At 42.6% G+C, this 21,233-nt stretch overlaps 1 protein-coding gene across 1 annotated transcript; it reads right to left on the reverse strand.

Annotated features, from left to right (window-relative positions):
- Window positions 1-2,188: 2,188 nt before the first annotated feature.
- CHST10 (carbohydrate sulfotransferase 10) lies at window positions 2,189-20,276 on the reverse strand. The gene is made up of 6 exons (XM_075135820.1): window positions 20,158-20,276; window positions 14,769-14,903; window positions 11,879-11,976; window positions 8,983-9,217; window positions 6,220-6,325; window positions 2,189-4,920 (listed from the first exon to the last, which is right to left on the reverse strand). The coding sequence occupies exons 2-6, from the start codon at window positions 14,878-14,880 to the stop codon at window positions 4,383-4,385; spliced, it is 1,089 nt and encodes a 362-aa protein (XP_074991921.1). The 5' UTR covers window positions 14,881-14,903; window positions 20,158-20,276; the 3' UTR covers window positions 2,189-4,382.
- Window positions 20,277-21,233: the final 957 nt, after the last annotated feature.

Raw genomic sequence — 21,233 nt, forward strand, 5'->3', positions numbered from 1 at the left:
GTGGCGACGAGATGAGCACCTCAGGCTACTGCCACATGCAGGAAAGCAAGACGACAGCTCAGCTGCCCTCAACTGCATTAAAAGCACAAAAATAGAGATTTATACAAGGTAGCACCAAAGTCAGCTGCACACATCAGCGCGAGCTGAACTCACTCCTCCTCCAGGAGGGAGGCACTCTGCGCCCGCCAGCCCGAGCGCTGCAGGCTTTGCCGCTAATAGGATCATTTCCTTCTAAAACCTTCCCCACGGCAGCAGCCCAGGAACACGCACAGCTAACTTAGGCTGAAAGGGAATTTTCCACGACCCGCAAGCCTCTTTCTACCTTGCATAAATCTTCTCAAGCGCAGTCCACAAAGAAACCGCACCAGCCTCTGCAGATGACGTGTAACAAGCAATTAGCCATGATAAATCTTCAGGGCCCAACTCCTGTGTCAAGTTTCCTTTACACCCTCACAGTTAAAATAAGCACACGTTGAATTTACAGCTCCTTCCAGGTCCCTTCGCATTGCCATAATAATAGGATGGGGGCTTAGTGTAAATCACGATAAGACCATTAAGCAGAAAGATCATTCACTCTCTCTCTGTCAATTAAGGGATATCAGATACAGGCAGATACACTGACGAGACATCCTTTTCATCTGAGAACATAAGCTCAAACAATCCCTATATAATCACTCTTTTCTCAGCAAACTTTCTGGAGCAGAGATAAGATCAAAGGTGGCTTTCCCAGCCAACAAAGTTATTAACACCTCAAGGAAAAAGTAGTGTTACACAAAAGCCAGAGCTGTCTGATGGCTTCCTTGATCTGAGGACAGAGACAAGTGGTAGCAGCAGGGGGCTGCTACCCTCAGTACAAACAGGGCAGCATCTAAGCACGAATAGGAAAACAACATGCTTATCTGTGAAAAATATGTATTTTCAGGCCACTTTTGAATTGCTAGTTCTTTTAAGGAACAGTTCCCAAAATAAAAAACTGCACATATATTTTAACTACAGAAAAACATCTTCATGGCACGTCATCAGAATGCACACCAGTGATAATGCTCTGTGTGTTGAAGTTAAAAGAAAAGGGGACAGGCATCGCCCGTAAAGTTGGTTCACAAGCAAGTGAATTCTGGATCCATTTTCACCACAAGGAAGAAAAAAAAAACCCCAAGACCTCTAAAAAACCCCAGTCAACTGACCTCTAGAAGTGTCCTTAATTTTATAAGGAACGTGAAGATAACAGACCGATGGAATACATTTTAATTCACAATTTTTGACTTTGCTACCTGAGATCAGAGGCCACACTCTGAGCACGAGGGAAGGGAGTCCATGAGAAACAAGGAGCTCCATGATGAGCAGAAGCAGTAAAACTCAGCTTTAGGCAAAGTACAGACAGGAAACTAACATAAGCACAGACTCTCTGATGTACAAAGAACGTTTCCTCTCCTATTTTCAAGGAGATTACTGCAACTCGCTATCCCTAAGAGCTCAACTTTCCTCTGTAAAATGTGGTTAAAATGGGCCAGAGGATTCAAAAGCTGCTGAGGAGAGACAACAAAAAGAAAGAGATATGCACAAAGTAAGGATGTGAGTGTTCTGAAGCTGTAACAACAGTAGGAAAAGAGAAGTAACAATCTGGGCCACCAGTTCCCAAAATATGACATAAATATCACCTCCAGTTTGAAAGCAGTATGCAAATGGCATCCAAACAGCCAAATGACATTCACGTATGCCACCGGGACTAAATTTGTAAAAGCCTTGTATAGAGTACAATTAAACTAAAACAAAACACAAGCATTTAATTCATCAGAACTAGCAGGGCAAGAGCCTCCTCCCTGACGCAGTATACTCTGGCCACCCTACCTGGACTGGACCGAGGTAAGGAGAACCCTACTGTACCTCACCATGGGCTTTCATGTTATCCGAGTTTCTGCAAGTCATGCCAAAATCGTGCCAGCATTACTGCAGCCATGTGACGAACAAAGCCACACTTCTAGAAAGAAAGTATAGCTCAGGAGGGGTATTACTGAAAAGAGAAACTTTGTGTTTGAATTGAAGAAATAGTAACGAGTGTTCCAGTCCCAGCCTGAAAAGCGTGGGAGCACGGAGCTGGGAGAGCAGTACACACCTCTTGCCTGTGTCAGTCCATAGCTCTGTCCACGTTTGCTGTCAGATGCCCGAGAGAACTCAATGCAGAGAAAGCTATTAGAAAAAAATATTATTACTTAATATTTACGTAAGCACTTTCCACCTGGCAACTTTTAAGAGATCAATACAGTGAGTAATTTACCAAGAAAAATAAAAACATACATTGGCATTCTGTGTGATCAGTAGCTTATGCTTTCAGAGGAAAACAATTCTACTTTATCTTTATTAGAATTAAACTTTAAGGCCTGAATTCACTATACATTATTCACTGTTACATTTTAAATTGGCAGAGAGGTAATCAATCAGCTTATTAGCTCCAAAATGCGTTTAACAGTACATTTTGCTAAGTTCCCATATTAAGAAAACCACAGAAAAAGCTGGAGCTGTTAACGTCTTTTTATCATTGGTTAAGAACTAACAAGTTAGGGCACCGTAATTGTTGTTTTTAAAAAAAAAAAAAAAATTTGAAAAAATCCCACCTTCCAGCTTTGCCACCTTGGACTATTCTCTTGCTAACGCTGCCCAGTTACTGATTCTCCCTTATTTCAGTTAGTCTGTCGAGATCTTTCTGAAATCATTTCCAGCTACAACAGGGCTTCCTTTTTGTGTGTAGCAGCACATGGCAGCTTGGCACAGCTTTCCTTTTTCACAAGTGCAAGATGCTTCCTTGTGTTTATAGAAGAAGCTATCAAAAACATACTGTGGCTGGATTCAAGAGCAGATTCCATAGCACTGGCCATCGTTAGCATTTCTAGCCAGCAACATTATGCTGATCTGAAAATTAATCTTTTAGGACGAAGATTTAAATAATACAGTTCACATGCTCACTGTGACAGAGCAATTCCTGTATTTCAGGTATGTGGTCTCTCTCTCTCCCATGGGCTGCGGGATGAGGTGGCAGCGTACTGATTTTTATTGCTGGTGAACTCAAACAAGAAACTGCTCTTTATGAGACTCAGTGCAAGCACAGGCAAATATGATGGCTGCATCCACTTAGTTCTGGTTTTCTTTTTTTAATGCATAAAATGGGTACACAAATTTAAGTGACATTCAAACTCCTGGCACGTTGCCAATTCACCCCATTGGTAAAACACAAATGTTGGGCATTTTTGAGTTGGGACACCATGGCAGTGAATCACTAGAAAAACCAGGGATTCATCCTGTCTCCTTTAGCAGTAGGGAGATGAATTTTCAGAGAGGGGTAAATTTTCTGTTCTCTAAGGTATTGAACATTGAGCAAGGCTGGATATAAGAAAAACGCAAATCGTTAATCCAACTCTAGCAGCTCTTTTATATGACATCGCGCTTTTGTGGCTTCTTTATTAATTGTAACTGTTAGAAGACAAAACAAGTTAAATTGTGTGATACTTAGAGAGCACCTTGTGACTTCTACATGTGCTCCCACAAATACAATTAATACTTTATTTTAAATTAGTTTTCCTTAAAGTTTCCCTAGCAGTTTCATACTTCTTCTATGTTCCATTTGCATCTGGTGTTCTCAGATAACTTACATAGCCAGGAGTTAAATAATATTTTGAAAATCAAAAGTAGAATTATGAGGCTCAACAGACCAGTGGTAAGTACAGTAAACACTTGACAAAAACACAAAGACAACTGGGCTCTGGAACCAGTCCCTTTTTTAACACCTCTAAAGCTCCTGCCTAATTAGGTTCATTTTGTGACAAACAAAAATGGAATTAGATCAGCATTACTGTTATTATAGCAGCCACATGACAGAACCTAGATGATTTTAGTTGTCAAGCATTTAATCAATTTCTAGTCCTGTACTGGCCTCTCATTTTCAAAGCTTGTGGGAGACTACATGCCTTTCTCATGAGCATGAATCATCAAGTTCACCCACATGTCAAGAGTTAACCTACAGTGAAATTGCCATCTTTATAAATACTTCACAACATTTTAAAAATGACATTCTGTCTGGGAGAAGGAGAGGAAGATCGTAGCCCATTCGTTCTCCCTTTTTTTTCCTGGAGGAAAGAGGGGAGAAGTGGAATTCTGTATTTCAGATAACAGAGACTTCATTCGTAACAGATTGCAATGTCATATATTGAAAACATGGTCAGTAAACAACAACTATAAGCCCCTACTTGTTCATATGACAAATATTTCACTGAAAAATGGAGCAACGTCAAAAAGCTAGAAAAAAAATGGTCATTCTCAGCTCTGTCAGTGTTGCGGCTGGTATTCACGCAGGTTTAGACTAATCCATGAGACACTTCTTATCCTAGGTGTCAGTTAAGCAAGAAATTTGGCTCCCGATAACCAAACAGTTTAAAATCGCCTTCAAACCGCGCGTAGAGGCGTCTTATGTCTCTCTTGCTAATTCCCGAAAAATACCGCTCTACTTTTGTTTTGTTGTACACTGTTATGCCCGGTGGAATCGTGGGGTATGATACCAGATGGTCTATGCCGGCTGCTTTCAAGATATACGGAGCATCGTCCTCCAGGGTTTCATGGTGTCCGATCACACTATACGTGATTTCACAGGGGGCGCAAAGTTCCACATACGTTACCCAATGAATGATGTGGTCACCAAACTGAACATCCAGCCACCGGTGGTTAGGGTCACCCAGATAGCGCACAAAATCCTCAAACTGCAGCCCTTTGGTCTCTGTGCGATTCTTTCTATATTTACGAATGATGCCAGGAGCAATTTCATGCCGGTACCAAGGTTCAAACCGAGGATTGTGCACAAACTTGTCTTTAAATGCAGAAATAAGTCTTTCAAATGGATCTCTAACAATAAAAAACTTGAAGTATAAATTCAGTCTAAACAGAGGAAGGAAAAAATTAATAAATTAAATAATTAAGGAAAGTGTTTAGCAAAGCGTTTAACGTGTGTTTAGCAAAGACTTACAACATGTACCTAAACTCTGACCACAGACACAGCAATATGAATTTTACACCACTTGCATAGTCTATCAATATTATAATCAATAGGACTAGAAATACAATTTCTGTCTTTTTACTAACAGTTTTTGTATACAGTATAAGAGGAAATAGTTCATCCTAATTTTCACATTTTATTCAAACTGGAGGAGCTTAGTTTATCTCAATCCATATAAACAGGAGACGAAAGATGCTGAAAAGATGCTGAAAGCTCAGAGTCAAAGATATTTTTAATGCCAGTCTTAAGAAGCAAAATACATAAAGACATGGAAAAAGTGGCTTGGTGCAGCTAAATGTATAGAGAGGGCTGCATTTTTCACTGGCAGGTAGTTAGACAAATCACTGCTGAAGTAAAAAAAAAAAATTCTGGTATTTTATTTGATGTTTTGTCATGCTTTCAATAATGGCCAAGAACATTATTTTCATGACACCACAGTTTTCAACAGAATTTCACATTTTGTTGTGACACCACTGAACTGTAATATTCTGTAGTCAGAGATTATCTGTAGGAGGAGTAAATTGAAAACGAAGTTTATTTCAATAAATAGCTGAGAAAGGAGATTTAGAGCCCAATCCTCACTGAAACAAGTGGATGGACTCTTTCCAGCCTCAGGAGGCACTTGGATCAGTCTTCAGGTTCTCCTGACTTACTCCTAACCAGGCAGGGCTAGAGGTCAGCAAACTAGATCAACAGATCCACACCATCTCTCTCTCTACACCTAAACTCTCTGATAACTTATTTCAGAATTCCCAACCAAATCCACGTTATGCATCTCCAGCACTTCTGTGGTGGGCTGACTGCAACAACCCAAATCATAATGGCATTCAACTTCAAATATGCTAGCTATGGCTCATCCTCCAGGTGAACCGTTACTTTCTACGCAGGGCTGTTCACAGTGAGGAAGAACGGATCCACGTTCTCAAGAAACCCTATACCCAGAGGGAGCTGGCCGGCTCACCTAACTGTATCACCAATTACACTGCTGTTCTCCTTCAAAACCAGTAGGGAGGTAGTCATAGCAACATCTGTGAGGACAGCAGAACAGTGCCATAATACAAGTGCTGGAGCAGAAACCCCGTTGTCCTCAATTCCAGATGTAGACTTCAACTGTGCTCTTGATTGTCCATAACATCACCGACTCCAAACCCCTCCCACACCCCTGGGAAGCCACCTCTTACCGTTTTTTAATTTCAGAGTCACTGAAGGAGGACAAGCGTGGAAGGCCATTCTTCTCATGATCATGTACAATATTTTCTGGGATCTCTTCTATGGAAGAAAACGCTCCTAGACAAATCAAAAAGAGAGAGCAACTGAATCTTTCAAGGGAAAAAAAAAAAAGTGAGCACAAGCAAGCATGTGTGCCTTTGGCTGACAGCTTTTTGTTTTATCTTTCTCTTTTCTGTATTTTTAGCATTTACAGTTACTATGTTTAAAACTGTTAAATGATGAGAGATTCTGACTGCGAAGCTGAAAACTGTTAAAATTCTTTAGGGTACGTGACATCAAGGTCCAAGAACAAATGGCCGCAAAATTTTTAGAAAAAAAAAGGCACATTACACAAGTTTCATCAGCAATTATGTCTAAGCCTGTAACTCCCCACCTCAGTGTCCCCATTCCCTTTCCCTCTGCCCACGCATACAAATGGAGGAAGACTGAAGATTAACTCCAAAGAAGGAACCAGTTTTTTGGCTGCGTTTCTACCACCAACAAAAAATAAATGCTGTGGGCTGCTTTTGGAACTGCTTCAACACAAAAGCACTTTGCTGTCAGGATCCATGAAGTTATTTTAATGACTATGCTGTGCTGAAACAAAAATTCCAATCATACAATACTACACAGATTAAAAAGCACTAAAATTAACAATAGAAAGCCTCCAGATATTCATTTTTGCAAGCACATAAGCTGACAAGAAAAATAATGTCACTAATTTCTGAGGCATTTATTTTAAGATCCTGATCCTGGAAGTTTTTATGACCCTGAGAAATCTCTCATGTGGGCCCCCTGGACTTCAGGGTAAGCCTTCACGCAACAGCATCATTTCAGAGTACCAACCTGCAACACGAACAGGGTGCTACAAAACAAGCTCTTTAGGTGAAAGCCTGTTCCAGAACTGCAGTGAATAATCCACACCACTTAGCTTCTCGGTTTCCTAATTTTTTTTTTTGGGGGTGGTGGTGGTTTTATTTTATTAATTTCAGTTTTCTAATTATATTTTTTGGTACTCCAGGTGAATTACATGTGGACAACAGATGTCAGATTAGACAGCCTCAGAAACTGAAACCTTGCATTCATCCAGAGCAGAGATTCAGTACAAGCAGTAGCAGAGTTAGCTCCCCCACAGTGCCACAGCTGCGTTTCTCCATCCTCCAAATACCTCTTAGGTGTTTGGACATAAAGTATTCCCCCTCAAGTATCAGTCCTGCCTGCTGAAACTACCCAAAGAGGAGAAAGTTAGGTCAACTGCAGCGGTAGTCTTCATCAACAGATACTAGTACACTGGCAGCTCAAGGCAGAAGAGACCAGTGTTTGTACAGCAACGATTTTCCATCATTATCCAACATGCCAGAACTAGGAAGCTCAAGGTGAAAGGTTCCCTGCTGGTAAGACATGAGTTATCCTCCACTCAACACAGCCAATACATCCCTGCCTGTCCTGAGCTATTCTTTGCATGTTATCTCTGTTAAATTCTGGTAGGAGCAGATACTTCTAATGCACTTACATAGTTTCATATTTAGTACTTTCTTGGAGTGTAGCTTTCATAGGTATTTAAGACACATGCCCATACCTATGTGCATGCGTATCTTTTGTGGATTTTCAGCTCCCATCCATATATCAAAGTTGAAACTAATATTAAAGTTTTTAAAGACATACTCCTTGCTACAAAAGTTTTGCTGAGGGACACAGTTCCTTTGCCAATTTGTGACCGTTTCCTTCCGAGTGTGCAAACTAGCTCACACAAGGTAAAGAAAACATAAAAACACGAGTGCAGAGCCAGCTGTTCACCAGGTGCTTCTAACAAGAGAGTTGGGTTTACAATGTTTACAAAACAAAGGTTTTGCCCACATTTTGGTGAGCTATGCCACCTGCAAAACCACAGAAGGACCTCAACCGACCTGATTATATGTAGCAAATTCACAGCGCTGGTGCACAGACAGGCAAGAGGGTCTCGTGTCAAACAAAGGTGTGTTATGTTAAATATGATCAAGTTAAGTTTATGTGTGCAGGTAGTGGTACACAATAGGAAACCCTGAGGAAATGAGTCATTTTTATTGGCATACTAGGCCACTAGAAGAGGATGGTAGGCTACATATAAACAGGCAGTGTTCACCTTGTAGACCGTTATTCAAACACACTAGTCCCTTTACTCCTTCTTTCACAGTCTTTTATCACATACCTTTGTTGACCAAACTATTGCCTTAAGCACCTCAGAATCTTCATTACTCCTATGATGACTCACCGATAGCACATACACAAGATTTCAGCAGTACAGACGAACAGCAGCTGCCAAGTTTTAACTAGCTTTCTTCATGGCTAAAAAACCCTAGTTAAAAGTCAGTGGCCTCAAGTCAGAAATTTTATATTATTGTTTCTTAGGGAATTGTGATACCTTGTAATTTACTTGTTTCAAATTCTATAAATTAGTGCCACGCCTTCAAAGATAACAAATCTACCTACCACATGTATATGGGTACTCTTTCATGACTCAAATCACTTTTGAGCCAAGTAATAACAATATTTATTTTCACAGAAAGAACAGGTGTATTTTCTTTAAAAGAGATGTTTTGAAAGGACTAGAAGCAACTGTGAAGAATGAAAGGCTAAAATTAAGTATCAGTGTACAGAAAAGCAAAAAGAATCCATTTTTGTGTTGTCCCAGTTGGATCAATTCTGTTCTTTCCTCCTCCTCAAAGAAACCCACACACCCACAGCAGAGTAGATACCATTTAAAACGATCAAGACTTTTTTCCACTGAGTGTTGCCCACTTTTGGCGTCTGACAAAACAGGATCTTGTGCTTGTCACACACAAATATTCGGTCCAAGACGAATTTGGAAACTGCAGTGTGAGAGAGATTTCTCAATGCAGTGTCTCTGCAGACATTCCTGAGAAGCTCAAGTCTTTCCATATGAACGAGGGGTTGGCGGATCAGATTTCCAGAAAAAGCTTTTCCAGTTGGCTTTATGAAATGCAGAGGGGAAAGAAAAAAACAAAAGTGCAAGAATTTAGTTTTCAGATCAAATTCTACAGCATAAAAATCCCCAAACTGTGCATCCTAATGACTCCCAGATTCACGATTAAAATATTGCTATATATTAACTAAAGGAGTAGCACAGTTTCCTTCCTGTGCTGCTGCTGTATATGTTGGTTCAACTCTTAAGTCATTACGTGGTAGGAGACAGTAGTAAGAGCTCTTCCATACAACAATTTAAGTCCACTGCAGAGCAGTAGGGTCTTATCTGTGTGGATACAACATGCCTTGACCAAATAGTAGTACTCCCACAAAGTTTCAACAGCAAGTAAGAGAGCTTCTGAGGGGTTGGGGCAGGAATTTCAACAGAAATTAAGGTTTAATCTCTGAGAAGATGGGGCTTAGGGATGCTGACCCATCGGGCTGGGAAAAAAGAATTCAGGACAAAAGTTCTGTTTTCTAGCACCTGTAGGCATTCAGTGTTTCCATTTATCCAAGCTGCAACAAAATTAAGCGGACAAAAATTCACACAATGAGCATCAGCATGTGGAAAACGAGAGAAGTAGGAAGGATTCCTCTCCCCAAAAATGGATGAACAGTTTGGTATGTCTCATTTTTCTGAGACTAAGACAGGAACCATGACCACCTCTGCCTCATGATTAATGGGGAGAGAGGAAAAAGGAGCTCGTCTGATTAACAGGTGATGGGAAATTTTAAATTTCTACTGACAACTCTTCCCCCTTTCACTAATTGCTTTACACAGTTGGCAATCCCGAATATCAATACAGACTAGGGGATGTACTGATTGCGAGCAGCCCTGCAGAGAAGGACTTGGTGATACTGACAAATGAAAAACTGGATATGTGCTGGCGATGTGTGCTCGTAGCCCAGAAAGCCAATCATATCCTGGGCTGCATAAAAAAAACACATGGCCAGCAGGTCGAGGGAGGTGATTCTGGCCCTCTACTCTGCTCTGGCGAGACCCCACCTGGAGTCCTGCGTCCAGCTCTGGGACGAAATACATGGGGCTGTTGGAGTGGATCCAGAGGAGGGCCACGAAAATGATCAGGGGGCTGGAACATCGCTGCTATGAAGAAAGGCTGAGAGAGTCAGGGTTGTTCAGCTTGGAGAAGAGAAGGCTCTGGGGAGACCTTATTGTGACCTTTCAATGCTTACAGGGGGCTTATAAGAAAGACAGAGAAAGACTGTACCAGGGCCTGTAGTGACAGGACAAGGGGTAATGGTTTTAAACTAGAAGAGGGTAGGTTTAGATTAGATATAAGGAAGAAATTTTTTACTATGAGAGTGGTGAGACACTGGAACAGGTTGCCCAGAGAAGCTGTGGATGCCCCATCACTGGAAGTGTTCAAGGTCAGGTTGGATAGGGCTTTGTGCAACCTGATCTAGTGAAAGATGTCCCTGCCCATGGCAGGGGGGTTGAGCTAGATGATTTTCAAAGGTCCCTTCCAACCCAAACCATTCTGTGGTTCTATTTTAGGTACAGTGTCCAAGCTACACATGAAAAAGGAATGATTTAACTTTTTGTCCCAATCTTCCATAAGGAAAAAAAAAAATCTCATTCTGCTTTTTCTATTTGTTACTCTTCTCCAGTATCCCCTGGTCAGAACGAAAGCTGAACAGCCTGATAGATTGCTTATCTGTCAAAACAATTCCTTTTGCATGCAACCAGAATTAATATTATTGTTCTGCATTTCATGCTGTTGGGAAGTCAAAAGGGAATAGTTTTAGATCCAGAAACCTTATTATCCTCTTCCGTACAAATAAAGGAAGATATTAAAACTCACTACGCAGATCTGCCAGCCTTTCACTGAACAAAGTGTTTCTCCCAAATATTCTGGGGATAACTTAAATTTCAGGTTTTCTACATATGAAAATAAGAAGTGTCATGTTTATACAGAAACCTACCTTCCATGCCGCATCACAAAAATACTCTAAGCATAAGGTGACTTATGTAACCAATGGAAAAAAAATTGGCCTTAGCCCACTGTGCAACTAGTCTCAAATTCACATTTGCATTAGGGATTTTCAGAGTTTCCCTGTAAATTAGCAGGTAGCACATTTGTTCTGCTTTATTGCTAAAAGCACTGAACTATGCATCTAAAGGATCAGCTGGTATTGAATACTATTGTGTTTATGTTCTACTTTAGAAAAGCGCTGAGATGTGAAGCACAAAGAGCACAAAACATGAAAAAGAAATGGAGGCTGATAAAAAGAATCAGAGAGACTGGACAGAAAATTAAGAGAATAAACAAGACACAGGCTTGCCCTCAGGAACCACGAACCTGATGGCTATGGCAAAGCAGAATACAAGTAACCCAAAATTGGGCCATTATATTAAAAAGCCTAGCAAAAATGACTGCCTTGACTTGATAAAGGAGTACTGTAACAATTTTCTCCTAGAAATGGAAACACATTAAGTTGAATCATTCAGATGAAACAAGACAGCAGGTTACCGTAACAAACTAGCTTTGTGAAGCTAAAATTAATTCTGTTGGCTCTATCTAAATAGAACAGTCTGAATAAATAATTCCTGTCTAGCAATTCCTTTTAACAACAGGAAGCCCTTACTTAATCTCTTATTTTCTCCCACTCTTTAATACATGTAACCCTTATCTCAACAGTATGCACCTGGAATTCTTCAGGCCAATGTTTTTCCTCTGGCACATGTACCTCCTCCACTTTTGTCACAGCTGTCAGTATCAATGGCTCTTGCTTGGCACCATAGCCTACAGAAGGAAGAGAGGTAAGAGCATTACAGAAGGTGGGGGAAGGCAACTATTTCTGCTTTACAGCTAACATAACTGAACATCACTTTCTGTATTAAGCTTACAAAACATTAGGATTTGTTTCCAAATGGGAAGACATGAGACAGACTATGAGTATTTTAAAGGACGTACTCTATGGGAATTTTGGATGCAACTTCAGTTGAGTTTTATCAAAGAAACATGTCCGTTATCTTTTATTTTGGTCTTTTTTAAACAAACTGTGCAAAGAGACATAGAAATCATAAATCCAAATATCACAATCGGTAGACAATTGAGTATAACTATATGGACTTGACAGTATGAGATTTTTATTTTTCAATAAACTTCCCAAAGCATGTCCAAATAAAAACTTAATCTATCAGGTTTCTCCCTCCCCTCATATTAGTAGATAGGTTTCTTATGTTGTAAACTCTTAGACATTACCAGAAGAAAAGCATCATTAAGGAACACCTTTTATTTCTTTGGTGCTCTAAGTAAACACCTCTAACCAGCAATAAATACAAGATCCCCTCTTCCTTTATTACTGGACTGATGGCCTGCCACAACGAAAGAACAAACTCAGCTGATACTCCTGTTCTTTTTTAATTATTAGCTGAGAGCTAATAGTTTGAGACCAAATTAAAGTATGTAAGGGAAGAACCCTTTGCATCTTTTGCAACTGGTATGCTACAGGAAAGCTGAAGAGTAACACAAGGCTGTAGCTTTACTTCACATGGTGCAGAAAGATCAAAAATAATTTGAAGCAGCTTTCCCTAACCACAAAGCAAAAAGAACATGATTTCTCCCTGAAAATTTATTTCCATCCACATTGGACTACTTTTCCCTTCATATAGTTTCTTCTACGAATAATCTTTCTTCATCTGCATCCACGGTGGCTTACTTTTTTATGGTTGAGAAAATCTGTGTATTGCCTATGTCCTTTTCTTAAGGGAGTACCCTACTCTGCCTACACTGGATTTTAACAAAGGGCACGCATGGAAAAGCAAGTTAAAACTGAAAACAATGTAAGCATCAAAGCAATCAGCTACAGTAAATATTGTTGAGCACAGACTTACTTCACAGTATCCTTTTGTAAAATCAAAGTAATTTGACTCAGTGAAAGAGCAGTTGAAGTATCTTTCATTATCACTGGGTAAAAGCATGCCTGCAGATGCTACTAGGGATGATGGACTGCAGTTTGCTCCTTCTCATTAAGCAGTTCCTATTGCTCATGCACCCAAGACATCAGTAAAAGGCTTAAACAAAAGAATGTTGATTCATTGAGCATCTGATGGTTTCGTTCTAGCTGCTAAGTAGACACATCCAAATAAGGAAAATTTCTGACAAGCCATATTTTATTAAGTCTAGAAGAGTTCCTCCAGGATTGAGTTCCTCCATCCTGTTCGGACTTTCTCCAAAATTCTGTTGGTATATTCACACTACTTCCCTTCATTAGTCCCAGTACAAACGTTAGTATCTCCAACACATACATACACTTAACCATAGTCATGCCTTTGCAGGACTGGAGCTTAAGAAATTATACAATCTTCTGCTCAGAGAACTATTCAAAGGGGAAGGAAGATTCAACATAGACTGGGGGGGGGGGGGGGGGGAAGAAGAGAAAAATTTGCAAGCCAAGATAATAAAAAGCAAGTAAATGCAAAGGGTGTACTCGAGTACATTTTTTTTAGACTACATTTTAATCCTCCTGACAAATTCTGATGGGAAGAACCACTCAAAGAATACTCGAGCTGGGAAACAAGAGTTGGCATAGAATGAAATACTAGAAGATTTAACTACCTAACATAAGACCAGCTTATTTGCAGATGTACTAGGGCTCAAAAACAGCTGGGACCAAGGAAAGCTAAGTTAGCCTACAGTTCTCATCTGTAAGACTTGCTGAATAAATCTCCACATAGACGAATGCTATTTAAAAAGGTACACCGAATATATTTATCCACTATCAAGTCATTGAAATAAATGGTACTAGTGATGTCAGCACTTCAAAACTTACACATTTTTTGCGTATCTTAGGAAGATGCAGAAATACAGATCTCTTAGGTCTGTAAGTTATGTCATCACCTTCACCCTAAACTCTCTGTAGGATGGCTTTTTAACAGTAGCTCCTCAGCAGACAGAATACTGTAACATGTTGTGTGGTGTCATCAAATGGCTTAAATTCCTCATCAGCTTAATACCATCTGGGCTACTTAAGCTAAGCAAAAGCCTATAAGCTGTTTGTCAGTCAAACAGCAGAGGATAAAACTGAATGCAAGAAGCAGGGCAGAGGTGGCTAGGCTCAGTGCATTGCAAATGAAATAAAACTTTCCAGAAGTTTTACATAATACTGCAGCCACAGGACAAGCAGTCACAAGAGGACAGAAGCTAGTATCATGTGACATGAACTCTTTAATTCCTTGTGAATCTCCTTTGTCTCTAAACAGGTAATTGTGCTCCATTGTTTTGCACATGACTCCTGCTCCTGGTAGATCAAGATACTGAAACTGAGTGTATTTGAAAAAGTGGACCTCACCAAACATGATCCCTCTGTTCTTAATCACCAAAAAAAAAGACATGATGTTAGTTTTGCAGACTTCTACCAAGAAAAGCAGAAACTGAATATCAGCACTGTCACTTCTAGAAATTTAGTTGTTCTGTTCTCAATCCTACTGAAGAAGTGGCAACATGCAGAGAACTACTTTGCACAGAAACACTATTTGTGTGAAGCACTATTCAATTTTCTGTTTCACATCAAACATTAAAGTTGAACTTACCATCTGGGTCTTTAAAAGTCAATGTGATAAACTTGCTAGCAACCATGAACATGAATATCACCCAAAAGCATGCAGCTAGCAGCAGCCACTGGTGGTGCATGTTGTCAGACATGAGCCATATAAAGTTGTTGATTCCTGTTTGAAAGAGGAAAGATTGACACATTAATTATTTTTGTTCCAGTTTAGAAAAATACTTTCCATAACCAAAATGACAAAAGTCTAATATGTATGTGTGTCATAAAACATAGCAGTAGATTTCACTTCTTACTTTTTGTCCTTTTGGCTGTCTTTTTAACCAATATTAAGGCCGAGGCAAGGTAACTGCCGGCTGCTGTCAAAGGAAGGCTTCATTCCTCTTTCACCCCCCCGTACACATTCCCAGTCCCCTCCTTGTGCTGGCAACAGCACTATCTGTCTGACTGCTCAGGGAGACAGACCAGCAAAACCCCAGAATTTTTTAAAGTTTAGTTTATTTTTCGATTTAACTTTGCAAGACAGCTCACTGTAGGAAAGGGAGAACGAAGACAGCTCCCTTCTCGGTGGTAGCTAGTCAGCAGATCAACCAAGCTGTAACATTAACAGTATTCTTAGTTATCCCAAGTCAGCTCATGACATGTAACATGGACTCCTCCCCTGCCCAGCCTACATGAATTACAGGCTGGAAGCTACCGAGTCAGAACACTAAGCTTAACCTGACAAAGTATTTCAATATATTAACGTCTCTTTTTATCTTGTCACTTTTATTGCCAGCAAAGTATCAACCATAGGTTCTGGAAGATTTTTTTATTTCCATCATGCTAAGCACTATCCACATAAATAGTAAAAAGGGTTTCCTTGCAGCAGTGCCTACTACCTGTAGCCGCATCCCTGCAAGTAAGCCTTAAAAGATAGGACTTCCCCAGGAGCGCAGGAAAGGTTACCCAAACAATTGAGACCGCAGATTTAATGCACAAAGAAACCACAGGCAGTGACTGAATCCAAGCAGAGTGAGGGTGAGGATACTGCACAGCATTACAAACACATGGTGTCTGCCCTACCTTGCAATTTGTAAGTTTGCTGGAGTGCTCTGAGCACTTCTTAGCTTGATTTTAGAAACGGTAATCCTAATAAGTGATTTTTTATGGTTAAAAGTTAAGATGCAATATAAGAAAACGAATCACAAAAAATATTTAAGTCCCCAGCCATTAAGAGAAATGTATACTTTTAAGCTACAACTTTCGCTGAATTTCCAACTTCTGATTGGCAATGCACCCAGGGAAGCACTGGGGCTGACACCAAGTATCTGTGAAAGCCCCACTGCAAAATTTACGCTTGCATAACTTTAAAAAAAAACAACAAAAACTTAACAGCAAACATCACTGCCTACCTACCGAAACCTGAGACTCCTCAGGCTGAATATTTATCTTGCAAAAATAAAGCGCTATTGTCTCAGCTGTTGCTGGAGAGATAAGACACCTGAGGGCCTGAACTCAGGTGCTGGAAAGTTCAAACATAAGCAAATGCTTCCTTTTGAGGATACCATTCACATAATTTCAGAACACTTAACCAGAGAGGATATAACACAAAAATCTCATACAATGAGATCCTCTGAACAATTCTGTGAGGTTTGTGCTTGTAGCCTCAGGAAGAACAAAAAACCAAAAACACCCACGTAACTAGCAATAGGATCAAACTCAGTCCTGAAGTAGCCACATGCAACTTCAATGAGAGTCACATCTGCATGGTTTGTGATCACACTTTCTACACAGTCACTTGAGTGAATTGCCAGGGAATAAGAGAGAGGTCCTCATTCCCAGCTAAGATGCTAAAAACATGCTAGTTAATACTTCCAAGCAAACTTTGTATTAAGTTTTTCAGTCATATACCAGTATACCTTTTCTGTTCCCACAAAGCTTCAATAACAGAAGTGAGCCTGGTTTTGACGTTTCAGCATGTCCACCTGCGACATCAGTACTACTGCGACAGGTACTGATGGCTTTTCCAACTAGCTTTTGCCTTCCAGCAATGCAAATGTTTCCAGGAAGGGGTCTCACTATAACTGACAGAAGTGAAACGTCTTCAGGGTATGTTGAAAGCCTGTGCACGCAGACAAGCAGTTCAAAACAGATTTGGGACCCTAAGGATGTATGTGAAATGGGTGAGAGGAGGAAAAGAACAGAATACCTCCAATTAAAAAAACAGAATTCATAATTTTTAGCTAGGATGGCAGTGTTCATGCCTATTTATATTTTCTCAGTGCAATATTTTTTCAGTTTGGCTTCTGAGAGGTCCTTTTCTTCCTTCTTTCATGATTTCATTTCTAAGTACTTCTCCTAAAAACACTGCATTTAGGTAAAAAGATGCATCAACTGTCTTTCGGACAATTACAGGTGCTGTGACCTCCATAAAGATGATGTTTGTCGTCTCCCATTTTCTGCTGCAATTCCCTAGCTGCCAACTGAGCATGCAATGTCCAAGACACATTATTCTTCAACATCGAAAACTGTTGGCCAGGAAGGGCAAATAATACGGTATGAATTCTAGAGCACCGACCTCCTTCCAGCTAAGGAGTTCAAAAGTTATTCTCTTCCTACCATTGCACTAGTGCAAAACTAGTGCCCTAAGATTCATGCTGAAAACCACCAGGTCTCAAAGGTCCTCATTTTTCAGTCTGCCACAACATCCACCATCTCCCATTTAGAGCACTGAAATTTATCACCTTTGCTTTCAGACATCACAATAATTGAGAAAATCTTCCAGCTCTCACAAATGAGAAAAATGCAAAATACGTGTCAGGACACAAAACGTAGCAATGATATTTTTACTTTTTGTGTAGCTCTGCTAAAACCATGAGAACCATTTAACATTCAAAATATAATTTAACCTGTCTTCAAGGCAGCAGACTGACAGAAGCTTGCAGAGAATGTTCTGCAGGAGGAAAACCTCTTTCTAACCATCAGCTGCAGGCTTTTCAGAGACATGACAAATGGTCTGGACCAGACCCTTCTGTCTAACCCGGTACATATGTTCTACATAAAGAATGATAGAAACGGCCTCCACACTTGTAGCATCCCTGCTAGTCTGCCCACTTTTATAATGGTGATGAATGCACACCATTCAGTAAGGATTATTGATCTACATCCCCTTATGTAATTTATGTATTGGATTTCAAAGAAGTTGTGTTAAATGACACAGGGAAAGCAGTTTCCACATGCTCTGACCTGAAAAGCAGTTAGCACCCTGCTGCCAGATCCTGTGCTCTAGGGATAGGAGAACAACATTTCAGCCAAAGACACCTATGAGCAGTACACTACTTACCTCAAGGACTGGACTCTGAGACCAGAAAGGGGACAGAATTGCAGTCACATCCCTAACAACAACCACTATTACCCTTCAATATGTCGAAGCTGAGAGAAAAATACTAAGCAGTTTTGTCTATTCCTTTTTTTATGCGCACAGCAAATCTGCAAATGTACTCATCAATGTAAGAATCTTGTCAGACGATTTATCATAACGTAATTATGATGGCTGGCACTCTTACTTCTAGCATCCTAAACAAAACTACATCTATATCAGCAGCTCATTACCTATCTCAAGAAGCAGGACCGTTCAAAATTATATACAGGAGTAACTCAACCACTATGCTCACTTAAATGCAATGACCAGTAACATTTTTAAAACAATGTGTTTATGTTGTTTCCCTTTCTCTAGCTTCTTCTTTAATATTTTTGTTGTTTTCACATAGGGTAGTCGCACTTCCTGTTATATCTCTATCTTACTGCATTTCTGTTGCCTCTCTTGTTACTTATTTTCTAGCGAATACATGTACTAGTTTCATTCAGCTTCCAAATGCATCTTTTACTTCTTCTTGCCTAAAACATTTTTTCTTTACAAGTAGAAAAAACAAGAAAGCTGTTGAAGGTTTAGTCTGTTTTCTCACAATGAAATACGCAGGAATTTTTCAGGTTGCTTCTTCTCCCTCTTATTGCAATTCTACACTTTTTAGGAGCACAAGATCCCCCACACTCCTCTCTTCATCCATTCCTCTGTCCTTCCCTCCCTGGGCTACTTACCCCAAAGACAAACAGTCACATAACCCTCAGATCAGCCAGATGCCAGTTTTACATGAGCAAAAGTGGGATAGCAAACACACACACAAACACGAAGCAAAGATCAGGACACAAAGCGTGGCAGGCTTGACCCATGGCCTGCGAGTAACATGTTACCACATGTAACGTGGAAAAACCACTCGTACTTTGGGGAAGACTGCTGTTCTTCATGTGAATGACAGGACAAAGCATAGAATATTTAAACAACATTGAAACTCAGTGCATGGCCCCTGCTCTGCAGCTTATGCTGCTTGGATAGGCTCTGTGGCAGGATAGTCCCTGCCCGCATCGTGAATGACAGCTGCACGCTGGTACTCAAACTACTAACTGCTTGCCCATCAGCACATGACTAATGATGTAATTTGAAATGGAACTGCTAACGAAGGCCAAACAACAGCTAGCTGGGATACCTAATCCATTTTCATCAAGACCTCCTTTATGTTATCTCAAAGTTAAGAGATCTGGACAATTTATTACACTTTTAAAAAAAAATTCGGACTAAAATCTATCAAACACTCCTTTGGTAAGTTGTGTGGTGCTGCTAAATGTTATAGCGTACATTATAACAGGCATTTCTGAAAGCTGGTTCTTTCCTAAGGCTTTCCTCCACCCCGACGGCATTAAGAGGCCTATCGCCTCCGCTGGAGAGCAGAGTCCTCCCCGAGCATGCACGACTCACCTGGCAGCAGGAAGGAAACCAACCACCGGAGCAGCAGCCCCTGCCACAGCGGCGTAACCCACCGCAGCCCGGGGCAGGCTCTGCCTGCGCCAGCTTGGCGGCCCCCGGCGTGGGAAGGGGACCTGCCTCCCCAGCCAGCACACCCGTCCCCTGTTTGACAGACACCAGGTCCGGCTCCACAGGACACCCCATGCTCTTCGCACCTGGGAACGGCAGCTCCTTCCCCAGCATCGGGGCTTCCCGGGGGCCCAACTCACTGCCCGAGGCGGGGATAAAAACCGAGGGGTCCCCGCCAGTAAGTCGGGACACTGCCGTGGGCCGACCCGCACGGGATGAGCCGAGCCAAAGCTCACCCACAGCCCACAAGCCGGGCTCCGGGCGCAGGGACCTGGGCTGAACAGCCGTAAACTTTTCCCGTTCCCGAGAAGGAAGCAGGGCGGGCTTCCCCTCACCCCCGGCAGGTAGAGGCAACAGACGCCCGCAGCGCCCGCTGGCTTCCCCGTCCGACCCGCCGGAGGAACCTTCCCCAGGGCTGCCGGCCGCCAGGCCTCCCCCCGCAGCCCCGGCCCGGCCCCGCCCCGGGGTACCGGGCCTCCCTCGCAGCGCCCCCTCCCCGGCTTACCGGCCCTCCAGCGCCGCTCCCCGCAGCGCGGCGCCGCTCCTGCCGGGGGCCCGCCTCACTCGGCGGCGCGGCCGGCCCGTTCAAGCGGCCCCGGCTGCTGCTGCGGCTGCTGCGGCATCTCCCCCCCCCCGCCCGGCTGCGGACGGCGGCGGCAACGGCGGCGCCTCCCCGCTCAGCCCCTGCTGCCGCCGCCTGGCCCTGCCGCCGCCGCCGCCTCCATTTCCTCCCGCCGCGGGCAGGCCTCGGCCTTGGCCTCGGCCGCGCCCACAGCCCCGCCGCCGGCAAGGAGAGGAAGGTGAAGGCCGCCGCGGGGACGGCTCGGCTCGGCCCCGAGGAGATGCCGCGTCCGGCCGCCCGGAGGCGGGAGGGAGGGATGGAGGGCAGGCGGGCTGCGCTCCCCGCGTCTCCCCGCCCCGCCTCTCTTCGCCCCGGCGGGGAGCGGGGCGTCGCAGCCGGCGGGCCGGGCGCGACCCTCGGCGGGGAGGGCGGTGCTGCCTCTGGTCGGCCTCAGCCCCCACCTCGTCGCCCAGACCCGCCACAGGCCCCGGCCACCGCCTCCCCGCCACGGCCCCCCGCCATCCCCCGGTGGCTTCCAGGTTTCGCAGGGTGGCCGGTGCTTCTCGGCGGGGCCCACAGCCAGCGCTCAGCGGGACTCCCGTACATACACGAGTATACGTGTGTTTCTTTTACTGTTAAAAATCATAGGTCCCTCACTCTCGTGTTTCAAAAAAAGAAGGCTGAAAATTCGACTTTCGTGCACCTACAGGACTCCGATACCCACAAATCCCATCAAAACCAGGTGCTGGGTCTATTTTTAGCAGCTATTTAAACAACACCTTTTGGGGACATATCGCGGTGCGTAGCTGTAGGGATGTGTTACAGTGCTGAGGTGATGTTTCCTGAACTCTGCAAAAATGAACCTCAAACGGTGGAGCAGGGCCCTCTGGACAGTGCCTGGAGGAAGGGGCAACAGCAGAGCAAAGCCACCCCATTTTAAAGCTCATTGAACCCTGAGGTGCTGGGAACACATCTTCCAGTTGGAAATCAGGTGAGGTAATGCAAAGGATGGGCTTTAT

The sequence above is a fragment of the Calonectris borealis genome, chromosome 1 (assembly GCF_964195595.1).
Source record: "Calonectris borealis chromosome 1, bCalBor7.hap1.2, whole genome shotgun sequence".
NCBI lineage: Eukaryota > Metazoa > Chordata > Aves > Procellariiformes > Procellariidae > Calonectris > Calonectris borealis.

Excerpts from the sequence above, each read along its gene's own strand:
- CHST10 (XM_075135820.1), bottom strand. The coding sequence starts at position 14,880 with ATGTCTGACAACATGCACCACCAGTGGCTGCTGCTAGCTGCATGCTTT. Across the intron at positions 11,977-14,768 it reads GACTTTTAAAGACCCAGATG|GCTATGGTGCCAAGCAAGAG; the intron begins GTAAGTTCAACT and ends TTCCTTCTGTAG. Across the intron at positions 6,326-8,982 it reads AGTCTTGATCGTTTTAAATG|GAGCGTTTTCTTCCATAGAA; the intron begins GTATCTACTCTG and ends TGATTTGTCTAG.